At 45.4% G+C, this 12,902-nt stretch overlaps 1 protein-coding gene across 1 annotated transcript in view; it reads right to left on the reverse strand.

The window, feature by feature from the left end:
- Positions 1-3,936: 3,936 nt before the first annotated feature.
- Positions 3,937-12,902, reverse strand: part of grk3 (G protein-coupled receptor kinase 3) — a 54,031-nt gene continuing 45,065 nt past the window's right edge. Inside the window, exons 16-22 of the mRNA XM_041960177.1 lie at positions 11,578-11,678; positions 11,071-11,137; positions 8,840-8,935; positions 7,150-7,312; positions 6,932-7,068; positions 4,709-4,822; positions 3,937-4,627 (exon numbers count right to left, since the gene is read on the reverse strand). Of these exons, the coding sequence (XP_041816111.1) occupies positions 4,466-4,627; positions 4,709-4,822; positions 6,932-7,068; positions 7,150-7,312; positions 8,840-8,935; positions 11,071-11,137; positions 11,578-11,678 (840 nt within the window). The 3' untranslated portion in view covers positions 3,937-4,465. The remainder of the gene's footprint in view (positions 4,628-4,708; positions 4,823-6,931; positions 7,069-7,149; positions 7,313-8,839; positions 8,936-11,070; positions 11,138-11,577; positions 11,679-12,902) is intronic.

Below are 12,902 nucleotides of genomic sequence, written 5' to 3' on the forward strand. Positions count from 1 at the left end.
CTACTTTCCCCCCCGTGGTCCTATGAGCTCCCTCCTGCTTCACTTCAGTGTTAAAGTGTGCTAGATGCTAACAGCAGCATGCTAACACGCTAATGTTCCCCAGGCGTGTTTACCATGTTCACCTCCATTGTACAGCTGAGGCTGATGGGAACATGTGTTTTGCAGGTTTATGATCTGGGTTTAAACTTTAATTCATGCTGCTTGTGATAACGAACACTCATTTCTCTGCTGCGTGAGGAGAAGCTGAAGCTCCGGATGGCGGTTTTGTACATCTGGATGTTAGCTTGTTAGCGAGCATCCATTAACTTCCCTCTCAGTTTGAAGCAACATGATAAAAACAGCATCTGAAAATATTCCTGGAAAGAATGAAACCACCTGCCGGCTCGTCCAGATTCATCTGCTCACATGTTGATTTTATGTCACGATTCGAAGTAAAAGCCCTCGAGGCGTTACGAGAACACAGTGCAGAGCTGCGGTACATCAACTCTTTACATGTCAAAGCCCATTTCAGCCATGACAAAGCTAAAATACATGGAGAGTTTAGCAGCGAGGGGTCTGCCCACAGAAATCCTGCTGGGTTTCACGTTAGCATCTGCAGTTAGCATCTCCAGCCAGCACGTTCACATCCAGACTGGGGGGGTCAGAAATATTCGTTAATGAGCTGATGTGTCAAATCCAGCAGTGGAAGAAGTTCTCAGGTCTTTACTTCAGTAAAAGTAGTAACTATTTTTGTATTATTATTATTTACTTTGCCTTTTGTTGCTGCTAAACATGGAGTTGACTTGTTTATTACTTTATATAGTGATGTGTTGCTTGTGAATTTCCTCTGTAGATCAATAAAGATGTATTCATACATCATATTTCAATTGTTGATTATATTTTGTATTAGATCAACATTTCCCTCTGAGGTGGAGCAGAAATGGAGCAACGTGAATAAAATCTTCAGACAGTTCAGCTTTAAAAGCAAAGCAGATGTGACAGGAGGCGACACGGAAAAAGGATTTTTATTCATGAACTGTTTTTACAAGCAGTCCAACACGCAACTTTCTACCTGTCTCCAAAAAAAATCATCGAAATAAAATAAATTTAATAATCATTGAATAATATTATCAATTATATATCAGTATTATCATAACCTTAATGGCAATAATAACCCAAAGCCAGTAGTATCTGTGTTTGTCTGTGGCGTATGAAAACAAAAAAAGAGTTTCTGATGGGTGTAAACCGGAGGAGTTTCTACAGCGAGCTCCCAGCTGAGGGCTCGTCCACGTGGAGGAGAGACGGAGCGAGAAGCTCCCCTCGCACGCAATAAATATGAAAGAGCAAAGAGTCCTGTATTCAAACAAAAATAATCATCTGGAACTCGCAGGTACAATATCTAAAGTCTTTATGTGCAAGATTTGAGCTGAAGTCTTCACCACAAACAATTATACTCACATCAAAACCCCGACCTCCCCCGAACAATTTCATGTTGTTTTCTACATTAAATCTTTTAAATAAACCTAGAGCATTTTGTCATTTCATATACACATATATTTATATATACTTTGAATTTTTTCCTGTATGCCATCCTTTTTAAATCGTCTTGTGTTGAGCGTGCGGAGCAGAGTCTGTGTATGACCAAAAAAACCCCAAAGAAGTCCACAGCAGGAACATACAAAGCAATAATGAAGCACACACACACACACACACACACACACACACACAGAAAGAAAAGTTTAGCAGAGAGTCGAGCTGATGGTGTGTCAAGAGTCCCCATGGCAACGCGGTGGGAAGCCACACACACACATGCACGCACACACGTACACACACCTGGAAAACGTTTGGTCACAGTTTTGTACCCTTCAGAGACTCAACCACACCTTCCACTGCACAGTTTGTGTGTGTGTGTGTGTGTGTGTGTGTATGTGTGAACTTGAGTGTGTGTGTGGTGCGTGTTTCTTTTTCTTTTTTTTTTTTTCTTTATTTTGGCCGTTGCCGTGTGCGCGGTGAGAAGGGTCAAAAGTTCAGAAAAGGAGGCTTCCCATTGGTTCCACTCAATCAGCAACAGTTATTTGGCACATTTAACAACTATTAAGTAACACATTGGGCTAAAAAGGTGCAACAACATAAAGTTCAATGAAAACAATAAAAACCATTTTGGTTTACAAAAATAAAAGACACCTTGAGAGGTGACAAAATTTCTCTATAAGACGATAATATCTCCCCCTGACTGGTAAAGGCTACAAAGAAAAAGAAATCACAACGCGCCCCGAACCAACTCTTCTCCTCCTGCAGCTCACGTCACAGCTCTGGAAATGCATGGACATCACAGACGAGGACACCGTACTGCATGAAAATAAAAACCCTGAAATTAACCAGCGTCTCCGTCGACAGGCCGACTCCTCCCGCTCCTCCGCTGCGTGATTTTAACACTGCGATCGTGAGCGTTTCGCCCTTCGATTCGAAAACGCTCCACCTCATCTGAACTGTGTCACATTTGGGAAAAGAAACATGAAATCAGAACTGAAGGAAGGAAACACTGATGGTGCACGGCGATGAGTTTTTCTTCCTTCTGCTGATAACTGGGCCACCTGATATCACACCACCCTCCATGCTCTGTGGAGCACCACCTGGAGGTGTAGGCAGGTGGTGCATCGCAGCTGGTTCTCTCCCTAAACACAAATCTATGGGTTTATTTTTGTTGAATGTTATTCTGGGGTTGCGTGAACACAACTCCTCCAGCTCTTGGACATCAGAAACATTTATCTTACTATTTTACAGACCAAATCATCAATCTATAAAGTACTTAATCAATAACAGCTGCAGCCCTGGTCTTACAACCTGGAGGCCCAACCTACAACTGTGTGGTCTCAGCAGGCTGCAGATGCATTCTGGGAAACGCAGGCCAGCTCCACCAGCACTGAACTACATGTAGGCGGCGGCGAACAAACCACCTGAAACATCAGAGACGATCCGTGTAGCTTCGGCTCGTCAGTCTGTCCACACTGACAGCTGACTGACTGACTCTGTAAACTGATGATTGTGGGCGAGCGCGACGATGAAACCGATATTTCTGAAGGCTGCGTCTTGCTGCGTCTGTCTTCCACAAACGTACGTACGAACACGGACGCGACATTTGGCCCTCGAGGAGGTTCTCGCCTTCACGCGTTCAAACTGAAATGGTCCAACTGAGGTAATGCAGCGCAGCGAGTGATCGAGAGCCGTCAAGACACCTGCCTGACCCCACCCACCACCACCACCACCCACCCGGCCTCCCAGCAGGGAAACGAGCCTCCTCTTCCTCCTCCCTCCCCCCGAAAGCCAGGACAAATTCACGAACAGAGAAGTCCCCGATAATGCAAACACGTTGGACTAAAACACTGGAGATGCACAGAGAAGGTTTCATATATACACTCAGAGTCACTCCCCCACCCTCTTTTTCTGCAAGTGTAGCCTTCATACACAATAGTTACACTGTTGTCCTTGGTTACTGATTCCCAGGTATACCAGTCTTCATGGTTCCCATAGCAACCGGCTGCTGTTTGTCAGCCAATGGAATCTCAGTCTCTATGGTAACTGGCTGTACAGGAGCCAATCTGAAAGAGTCTGTGGTTCCTTGTACTTCCTGTTTTCTGCATTGGAATGATCAACCACCACCTCCACCCACGAACACCTTCCGCCTCTGTGTATCCAGGGGCGAAATCTGCCACCAAGCGGGTCCTCCTGGGCGCTCAGGTGACTCAAGTAAATATTGATGTTGGCACTTTATGCACTTCAGTAGCAGAGGGAGGGATGAGAAGAGCCGCTCGAACAGCCGTTTTCGGTGTCCTCTGGCAGAAATACGTTCCCCGCTGAAGCCAGAACGCTGAGGCCCATCAGATCTTCAGCTCTGCGGGGGGGGGGGGGGGGGGGGGGGGGGGGGGGGGGGCGGGGGGGGGTTGGCGGAGTCCAGGCTGCTGCGGGTCCTGGTTCACAGAAATCCGAGAAGAGAGGGCCCCTTTAGATTCACCTGATTCAAAACAGAGCGAGCTGGTGGGGGTGCAGGAGGGGGCATGGTGCAGAGAAAGAGAAAGACGGGGACAAGAGAGGACCGGCGTTCGTCCTCGTCACATTCATGCAGAGGTTCTTCACATGCTGAGTCCTCCCGAATGTTCCTCTCCTCGCCTCGGCGGCCTCTCTTCCTCTCGGTGAACTGGCAAGGTCCCATGGCAGACAAAAAAAAAAAAAAAACTATATCGCGCTTATTATTGGTGGTTGTGTGTGTGAGTGTGTGTGAGCGTGTGTTTGTGTGGTTGGTAAGAAGCTGGTGGCCGTGGTCCATACACACACTGCGAGGCATCGTGGGCGAGAGGTGGGAGGGTTTCAAGTCCTGCGGCCGATGAGGAGGGGAGATGGGATGCAGTGTGTGTGTGTGCTTGTGTGTATCAAGGTGTGTGTGTGTGTGTGTGTGTTTGTGTATGTATATGTGTGTGTGTGTGTATATTCACAGGCCATTGCTATTGCGGTGTGTGAGGGGAGGTTTGGAGAGCTCCACCACTCCGGCCCGGCCCTTCCCGATGACTTTGGGGGCGCGGCGCAGCAGCTTCTGGGCTTCTGTTAACGCTTCGGTCAGCTCTTTCTTCCACTGCACGAACTCCGGGTCGCTCTGCGGACACGAGGACAGAATGAAGGAATCGTCTCTTTGAGAGGATTCAGGAATAAAAACAACGTGGCGCGGCGGTCCTACCTCACACTGCAGCACAAACTGCTTCCCTCCTTTGATGCGCAGCAGGATACATTTCTTGTCTTTAATCTGCGTCTCCTCCACCGTCATGATATGCTCCATTGTCAGCAGGTTTTGCTGTGGATGAAATCAACCAATCAAAAATGAGCAGAGGTGAAGCGCACCGAGCAGAATACAGATAACGAGGCATCAAGGTTGAGCAGCTAGACTACAGCGGAGGAGTCAGTACAGAGCGGACCTGCGCACCAAAGGTCTCAGTAAAGGTCCTGGTCTAAAGAACAACTTCAGCTGCAACGTGATGCCATCCGTCAAAATGCTGAAGACGTACAGACGCTCACTCCTGGTAGATTACTTTGTAACTTGAACGATGCACTCGGGCGGCTCACCTTTACCTAGATAAAATGGCTGCTGTTTTTAGAGATTTACATCTTCAGAAGGAGCCAATGGGCTGAGAGGCACCGACAGGAAGTCAGACAGCGCTGAGAGCTGCTAACACGTTGAAGTCTTTTCATTAGAACTGTTGACATTTAGGAAAATAAGGAATAGCACCAGAACACCAAAAGTAACGCTGAATCAGCTGTTAGCAGTTCCTGTTTGCATTGTAACTCTGAATGTGTAGATAAAAATCACTGAATTACTGTCGATCCTGAAGAAAACATCTAAACATGGAGATGACGAGACTTGTAAGAACATCTTTCATAGGTGAGACATTTTTTGGACGTCTATACTTTGATGGGGATCCTTAAAAGTAAAAACACTTCACATCCACTTCTAAACACCAGTGCTCAGAGTTCCTGCACTTGAACGCCTCTCAGGGTGGCTCTTCCTGTTCTAACAGAAGCTCTGAGGAGGGTGTGGGGACTGAAGCTCCACTACAGAGTCAGAAGCAGGGAGGTGGTCTACAGATCTAAACACCTGCTGGACAAAGACAGTGGGGACGCTGAGGACACAGCAGGGACCTGGACACTCACCCCGTCCTTCAGCTTTTTAAACTGTTTTAGCCACCTCTCCTTCAGTGTGGAGACAGACAGTCAGACAGACAGACAGTCAGACACAGACAGACAGTCAGACACAGACAGACAGTCAGACAGACAGACAGACACAGACAGACAGTCAGATGGACAGTCAGACAGACAGTCAGACACAGACAGACAGACGGACAGTCAGACACAGACAGACAGACAGACAGACAGACAGTCAGACGGACAGTCAGACAGGCAGTCAGACACAGACAGACAGACAGACAGACAGACACAGACAGACAGACAGACAGACAGACAGACAGTCAGACAGAGACAGACAGACAGACACACACACACACACAGACAGACAGTCAGATGGACAGTCAGACAGACAGTCAGACACAGACAATCAGACAGACAGACAGTCAGACACAGACAGACAGACAGACAATTAGTCATACAGACAGACAGACAGACAGACGGACGGACGGACGGACGGACGGACAGTCAGACACAGACAGTCAGACACAGACAGACAGACAGACAGACAGACACACACAGACAGACAGTCAGATGGACAGTCAGACAGACAGTCAGACACAGACAGACAGACAGACAGACAGTACAGCAGGCTCTCTTCAGGACAGAATTATGCAGTTATGTGTAAATATTAAAGTTAATGGCGTGCAGGCGTGTCTCCCACACAGCTGAGGTGCACACACTCATCACAATGGCAAACACCGCACTGTAGATCTGTGCGCACGTGTGTCTTTAAAGTTCATCTCACGATTAATGAAAACGGAATGATTAGATTCCGCACAGGACGAGATCACAGCTGTCGGATTGTCTTTAACAGATCAGCCAGCGTGACAGCTGGAACAGCTGGAGTGTTTTTGTCTGTAACTTATTGAGATCCAGAAAACATACAAACACTACAAAATTGACAAGACGTTATATCTGACTGCATGCGGCCGGCCCGAAATGGGGAGTCCGCTGACCTTGGAGACATGTAAATGCGAAAAAAGTGTTTCCATTACACTTCTGCGATACACCTAAATATCGACACGTCTGAAAAACCACCTCATGAGAGCGTAAAAATGTTTTTGCGATATTTGAGAGGATTTTCAAAATTTAGGTGTTTCCATTACCGTTTTTTTTATTGCGATATTTAGGATTTGCGCATTTCTAGAGGCAACGGAAGACAGACAGACAGACACATGAGGATGGTCAGTGATTGGATGTGTGGGATGCGAGGTGAGCTCACCCGTGACTCGCCCTCCCCCCTCCACTCCACACGGTTGGGGAAGAGATAGAAGTATCGGCGCTGCCACTGGGTGAGGAAGGGGTTCCCCAGCTTCAGCATGTAGCCGTGCATTATGCAGTCCTTTCCCAGGGCGTAGTCTGCACACGGACACAAACACGGTTAGAGCGTCCGCCGCCATTTTCCGGCGGCGCCGTTATCTGCGGCCGGGCGGCCCTTACCCTCCTCGTGGCCCAGCTGCTTGTTCTTGGCCCTCTTGCGGGCCTCGTTCTTGTCCGTGTCCGAGTTGACGGCCTCGTAGACCGTCTCCGCCACCTCCTGCTGCCAGCGCTCCGATATGACCAGGGGAAAGTTCTTGTAGAGCTCCTGGTCGCTGTCTAGCAGCTACAGGCCGGACGGGGAGAGAAGAGGAGGTGCAGGGCGTTAGCCATGAATTCTGCTACAGACGCTGTTTGACATACGACAAGCATACAGCAAACCTCTGTGTCTGTTTTTAAAGCACAGTTGTCCCCCTCAGGAGACAATAACAGCGCACACTCCTGGGAGGACGCTGACGGTGTGACGGATGCTGCTTTTCACCTTCGTCAGTTTGGGACGTAAAGGAGCGGCAGACACTTGGTGATTCAACTTCACTCACTTTCACTTAAGTTCAGATTCCACGTAATCAAACAACCGTCGCAGTTTGATTTTATCGCTAAAACACACTCGGGTTCCAGTTTTTTAGCGAATTCAGTCTCATTCAGCGATCCTGCGACACGTCGTCTCTTCAGGAAGGTCGAAGCGCTCAGAGCTGCTGCTGAAATGTGTGTTACACTGAGAGGTGTTGCTAATATTTCGTTCACCCTTTTTCTATCAGTGAGAGCAGACTAAATATTAAAGACACCTCTCAGTAAAATGCAATAAAAACAGAGTGTAAATACTGCAGTAATCCTTCAGAAGCTGTGTATTTGTTCACTTTCAGACATTTTGCTCTGGCTGGATTAACACACTCTCCCTCCTCCATCTCAAGGCTCTCGTGTCGGCGCACGGCCGCTATTCACATTATTACTCCTGCGTTAATGACGAGCGCCGTCTGGGGAAGCGTAAACATGGCTTTTGTCTTTGTTTCCTCAGTGTCAGAGGATGAATGACTGTTACTGCAGCCACATTAAAGTTAATGAAGGAGGAATCTAATGTTCCAGGAGGAAACCAGGGAAACACTATATGTTGCTTTAATGGCTTCAATCCAAAGGGGCCTGATTAGGACTCAATCACATTAATGCTGCTTTACTTTTTCACACATTAAAAACTCAGCATGTGTGGCTGATACATCATATTCATTCATTCCTGTACTGGGAAGTTTTATACTGCAGTCGTCTAATAGATATTCACATATTGAACATCTGGTGTGTGGCATATTTCAGGGTTACCATTGTAAAGCAGATTATTTTCATTATTGATCAATCTGCAGGTTAAAAAACTAAAGTCAGAAAAGGGTGAAAAATACCTTTTATATTATCCCAGAAGCAAAGGTGACAAATTCAAATGTCTGAATAATCCCAAATCCAAATTAATTCAGTTTACTGTCAAATATGACAAAGACAAGGCTGCTAATCTTCATGTCTTGAGAAGCTGGAGTCAATGAATGGTGCTTTAGCTCATCAGATCAATTAACCGATGAATCAATTACCAGAATTATTGTTAATAATTGTTAATTGTCTGTTGATGGACTAACTGTTCAGGCTGTGGTGTATTTTCATGGTAAAGTTGAAGTTGCTTCATTTCTAAATATTGAAAATGTCCGTATTTAGGTGAATATTTAGGTTCTGGTGACTTGTTATGGCTGTTGCAGTAAACACGCTGAGTTGGATGCTGTTCAGACTGAATCCGGGGGTAATAAATGCAGCGTATGGACGTGGAAGTCAGCTTTACCTTGATGCCCTTGGTGTCCTCCTCATCAAAAGAGCCTATGTCGAAAGCATCTGCAGCGTTCACCTCCCCCCTGGGAGGAATTAAAGGAGGAGAGTACTACAGAGGGAGGGAGAGAGCAGAGAGATGGTTTTCAGAGGGGTGCAGTGAAGAAGAAGAATGGCAGAAAGACAAAGTGACAGAGGAGGAGAAACGAGAGTGAGAGCAAAACAACAAGGCGACAGTCCCATAGCAGCGCTTCCCCGAACTGATGGGTTACCATAGCAACTGTAGCTGTACTGGACTAATGACTAGCGTAGCTGCTCCACTGTCGCTTCAAACAGAGATCTTTATTCTAACTGTGGTTTCTCACCGGTGGATTTACTACAAATAAGACAACGACAGCGCAGCTGAACATGTCGTTGTGTTGTCGAGCTGTTAATGTGTTTGAATTACATTACTGCATGGTGCAGACATTGTGATTTTTATATTTGAATTGTATTCATTTTTGTTCTAATCAATAACAGACACAACAGATGACACAATAACACAAGAGACTATAAATCATTCAAATACCACAGCTGAAAACTAAACGCACAATAACAACATCAAGGATTCTGCAGAGCCTCAAGAGCTAACGTAGCAAACCTGCAGCATCCTGCATCCGAGTGATTTTAAACTTACTAAGTGTGCCACATGTTTTTGATTCCTCATCACAGCTGTTCAATAAATTCAATGATAATAAAAATCCTCAACAATGTGAGGGTTCAAGAGTCTGCAAATGGACTTTCATACAGAATGAAAGTGATGGCTGGCTGGAGCAGAAGGAAAAACACATGTAGAGCTGAACGGAGCGTATCTGAAAAAGTTCAGCAGACATGTACAGGTCAGTTTTTGGGGACCGCTGGTCAAAATTTCTGTTAGTGTGAACAGCTGAGTGATTTACAAACAGCATTAAGTTAAAGATTAAACATTTCTTAAATATTATAGGTGAGATACTGTAAGATTTCACTTCCTTTCCTTTACAGTTTTAAAATATGATAAAAGGAAAAGGGCCTGAAGCCAAAGCTTGGGCCTCCTGCTCGGTCAGTACTTAGTAATCACAGCTTGTAAAGGCTTTTTGTATCCCGTTAAGAGACTTTCACTTCCTGTTTGGGGGATGCTTGGTTGTAGAAGTTGTTGATATTTAACTGAATGCATTCTATCAGTGAAATGTCCCTGTCCACCAGCTTCAACACAAGCCCAAAGCTTGATCCATCCACGCCCATGCTTGACAGTCGCAGAGGTGTCCCTCTTCGTTCTACAACCTTTTTCTCCAAACATGACTTTGCTCATTGTGGCCAAGAGTTCCATTTGAACGTCATCAGCCCACAGGACTCGTTTCTAAAAGGCATCGGGCTTGTTTAGATGTTTCTCTGCAAACGTCTGATGATGGATTTTGTGGTGAGGATGCAGGAAAGTTTTCTACTGATGATTCTTTCATGAAGCTCATATTTGTGCAGGAGGACATGGCTGCTGATTGTTGGCAGTCACAGAATTTATAAAGATTTGAAGTTGGCATCAGCTGTTCGTTCCAAACGATGACTGTAAACAAGCCATCAACCTATCAAGCTAATTGAGGTCAGACACCTTGTTAAAAGTCATCTGAGAGCTCAAATCTCTCCGGTGGCCCGAAGTTTTGTTTGGTGGTCTTTTCCTTCAAAACAAAAATAATTCACGAATCTTCTTAAATGTTGAAGAGAATCATTTTTAACTTCATGCACTTTGTAGATCAGTTCATCTTCTGCTCACTCAACTATTCACAGTAATATGTGAGTCACTCGCAGTGTTCAATTCACAAAAAACACAAACCAATTTGACCAAATGTAAAACAATTCTACAGATAAATATAAGCCAACTTCAAAAAATACCAGTGTTTGACACGTCGGAGTTTTGAGACGCTTCATGTTGCGTTTAAGTGCTGGTGGAAAAGTCAGTCATCCAACTTTTCAGGACATTTGCAAGGAACTACAAAGCTTTTTTTCTCAGAAGATAAAACAGTTTTCCACCGTTGATAAGATAATATTTAATGAAGTGTGTTTACATGTGACTTTATTTTTGGAACCTTACCACCATAAAAGATTCACAAATCATTGTAACACATGAGTAAATATAATTTGGAGGCCTTGAAGCACACATTTGTCACCAGCATAGAGACGATCTCTCTCCAGATATCCGTCATATCAGAGGTCAGAGAACAAAAGATGCTCGCTCACCTTCTGGAGGTACACCTGCTGCCAGTCAATGCCTTTGAAGAACTGATGCTCCTTCACCTCTGGGGCTCTGCATGTGTGTGACACAGACAGACAGTGAGGAAGAGGAGGGGGGCTTTTTCACTCACGTGTTAGTTTACATTTGTACACTAGGTGGCAGTGTTTGCTACATTACTCCTCTCTGACAAACAAACACAATCCTGCTATTTTACCAAACACCCAGCGCAGACACTGATCCATCACTCTGCTTTAGTCATAAGCTGATGCGACCTGACAGCGCTGATGAAATTAGCAACAAAACTCAGCTTTTATCGGATCACTTGATGTCCGTCTCTATCCGTCTTCACTGGGCCGCAAACTACACCACCCAGTGTTTCCAGCTCTAATGAGGACGGCTAGCAAAATCCATCTGACTGATGCATTCATCTGCACATCCGCGGACATGTGGGACATGTGGGACGGAGGTGAATGTGAACTCTGGTGCGTGTGTGTGCTGAGTGTGTGTCGTACCCTCGGCCCTGACAGCCGAGCCTCTTGGATACGTCTCTCTGCAGCAGCCCCTCCAGCAGATCTTTGAGCTCTGCAGTGAAAGAGTCTGGCAGCTCCACATTCTGCCACACAGAGGGAAGAAACAAAGGGGGGAGGAGTGAAAGCGAGAATGGCTCGTTTGAAAATAGAACAACATCATTTGCATCTAATACAGGAGTTTCACACCGGGCCCCCCCTTCCCCTCGGCCAGAGTCAAACTGTTGACTTTTTAATCTGTATCTGAGGATCTGCATCTGAACGTCACAGTTCCTGAAATATCAGAATCGGGCTGATCTGACAACACAAGTCTCAGTCATGTCAAAAAATATCGATAGATTTTGTCATTCCTTCTGTTATTCTACGTTTTATTTCTATTTGGGGGATAATCCTGCTCTAAAATCTGGAACTACTGTTCCTATAATGCTTTTGGTGGATGTAAACATGACATGTAATGTCATCACACTATTAGCAACAACTTGAGGCATTTTTTTTATTCTACATTCATTCATATTTTCTCATATTGACACCATTGAAGGTTTACAGAATTAGCTAATAGTAGCTCTTGTTTGCAGTGCACACATAGACGTACAGACAACTGTGACTGGATGATCGCAATATGGAGGAAAACCAGATGATCTTGGACATGTTTTGGACTTATAAAGCAGAATTGTGAGCAGATTTACTGGCGTTAACTCACAATGGAAATAAAGATGCGATCAGTCAAAGTCACAGCGAATCTAATCATGTCTCTGTAGGATTGTGACTCCAAGAAAGAGGACCAAGTTTGACACAAATTACAGCAGTTGGCCAGTAAGGGTTTTAAAGTGCTTAGTGTCACTGATGCTGAACTTCAATAACTAACAAACACCTGTATGCACCTGTCTCCTTCACATGGGGTAATGGGCTTTACGTTCTGTCAGCTGCTCTGTGAAGACATTTCACAGCGATCTATCAGGACGTCTTTTTGGACTTCCTGTGTCCAGAGATCCTTCATACTCTCCAGTTAAACTGAGAGATGCGTGTTGCTCGCACTCAGCTGATTGTTTTTGATGCCGTTGTGAAGCACTTTGTTGTTAAATGTCTGTCCTCACCCGTAGTCTTCTCTTGTGGTTGTATTTGTCTGACAGTTGCCACAGACACAAAGAGAATTTCTGAAAGGATAATAAACGAAACTATCTGTTCCGTCCCTCCTTCTATTCATCTCTTCCTGTCTTGGCTGCTCAGTTCTCAACCTCTGCACTGCTGTCTGCTCCCATCGTGTTTATGTAATGAGACCATTCATCACGTTTAATAAACACAAAGACATA

The sequence above is a fragment of the Chelmon rostratus genome, chromosome 19 (assembly GCF_017976325.1).
Source record: "Chelmon rostratus isolate fCheRos1 chromosome 19, fCheRos1.pri, whole genome shotgun sequence".
NCBI lineage: Eukaryota > Metazoa > Chordata > Actinopteri > Chaetodontiformes > Chaetodontidae > Chelmon > Chelmon rostratus.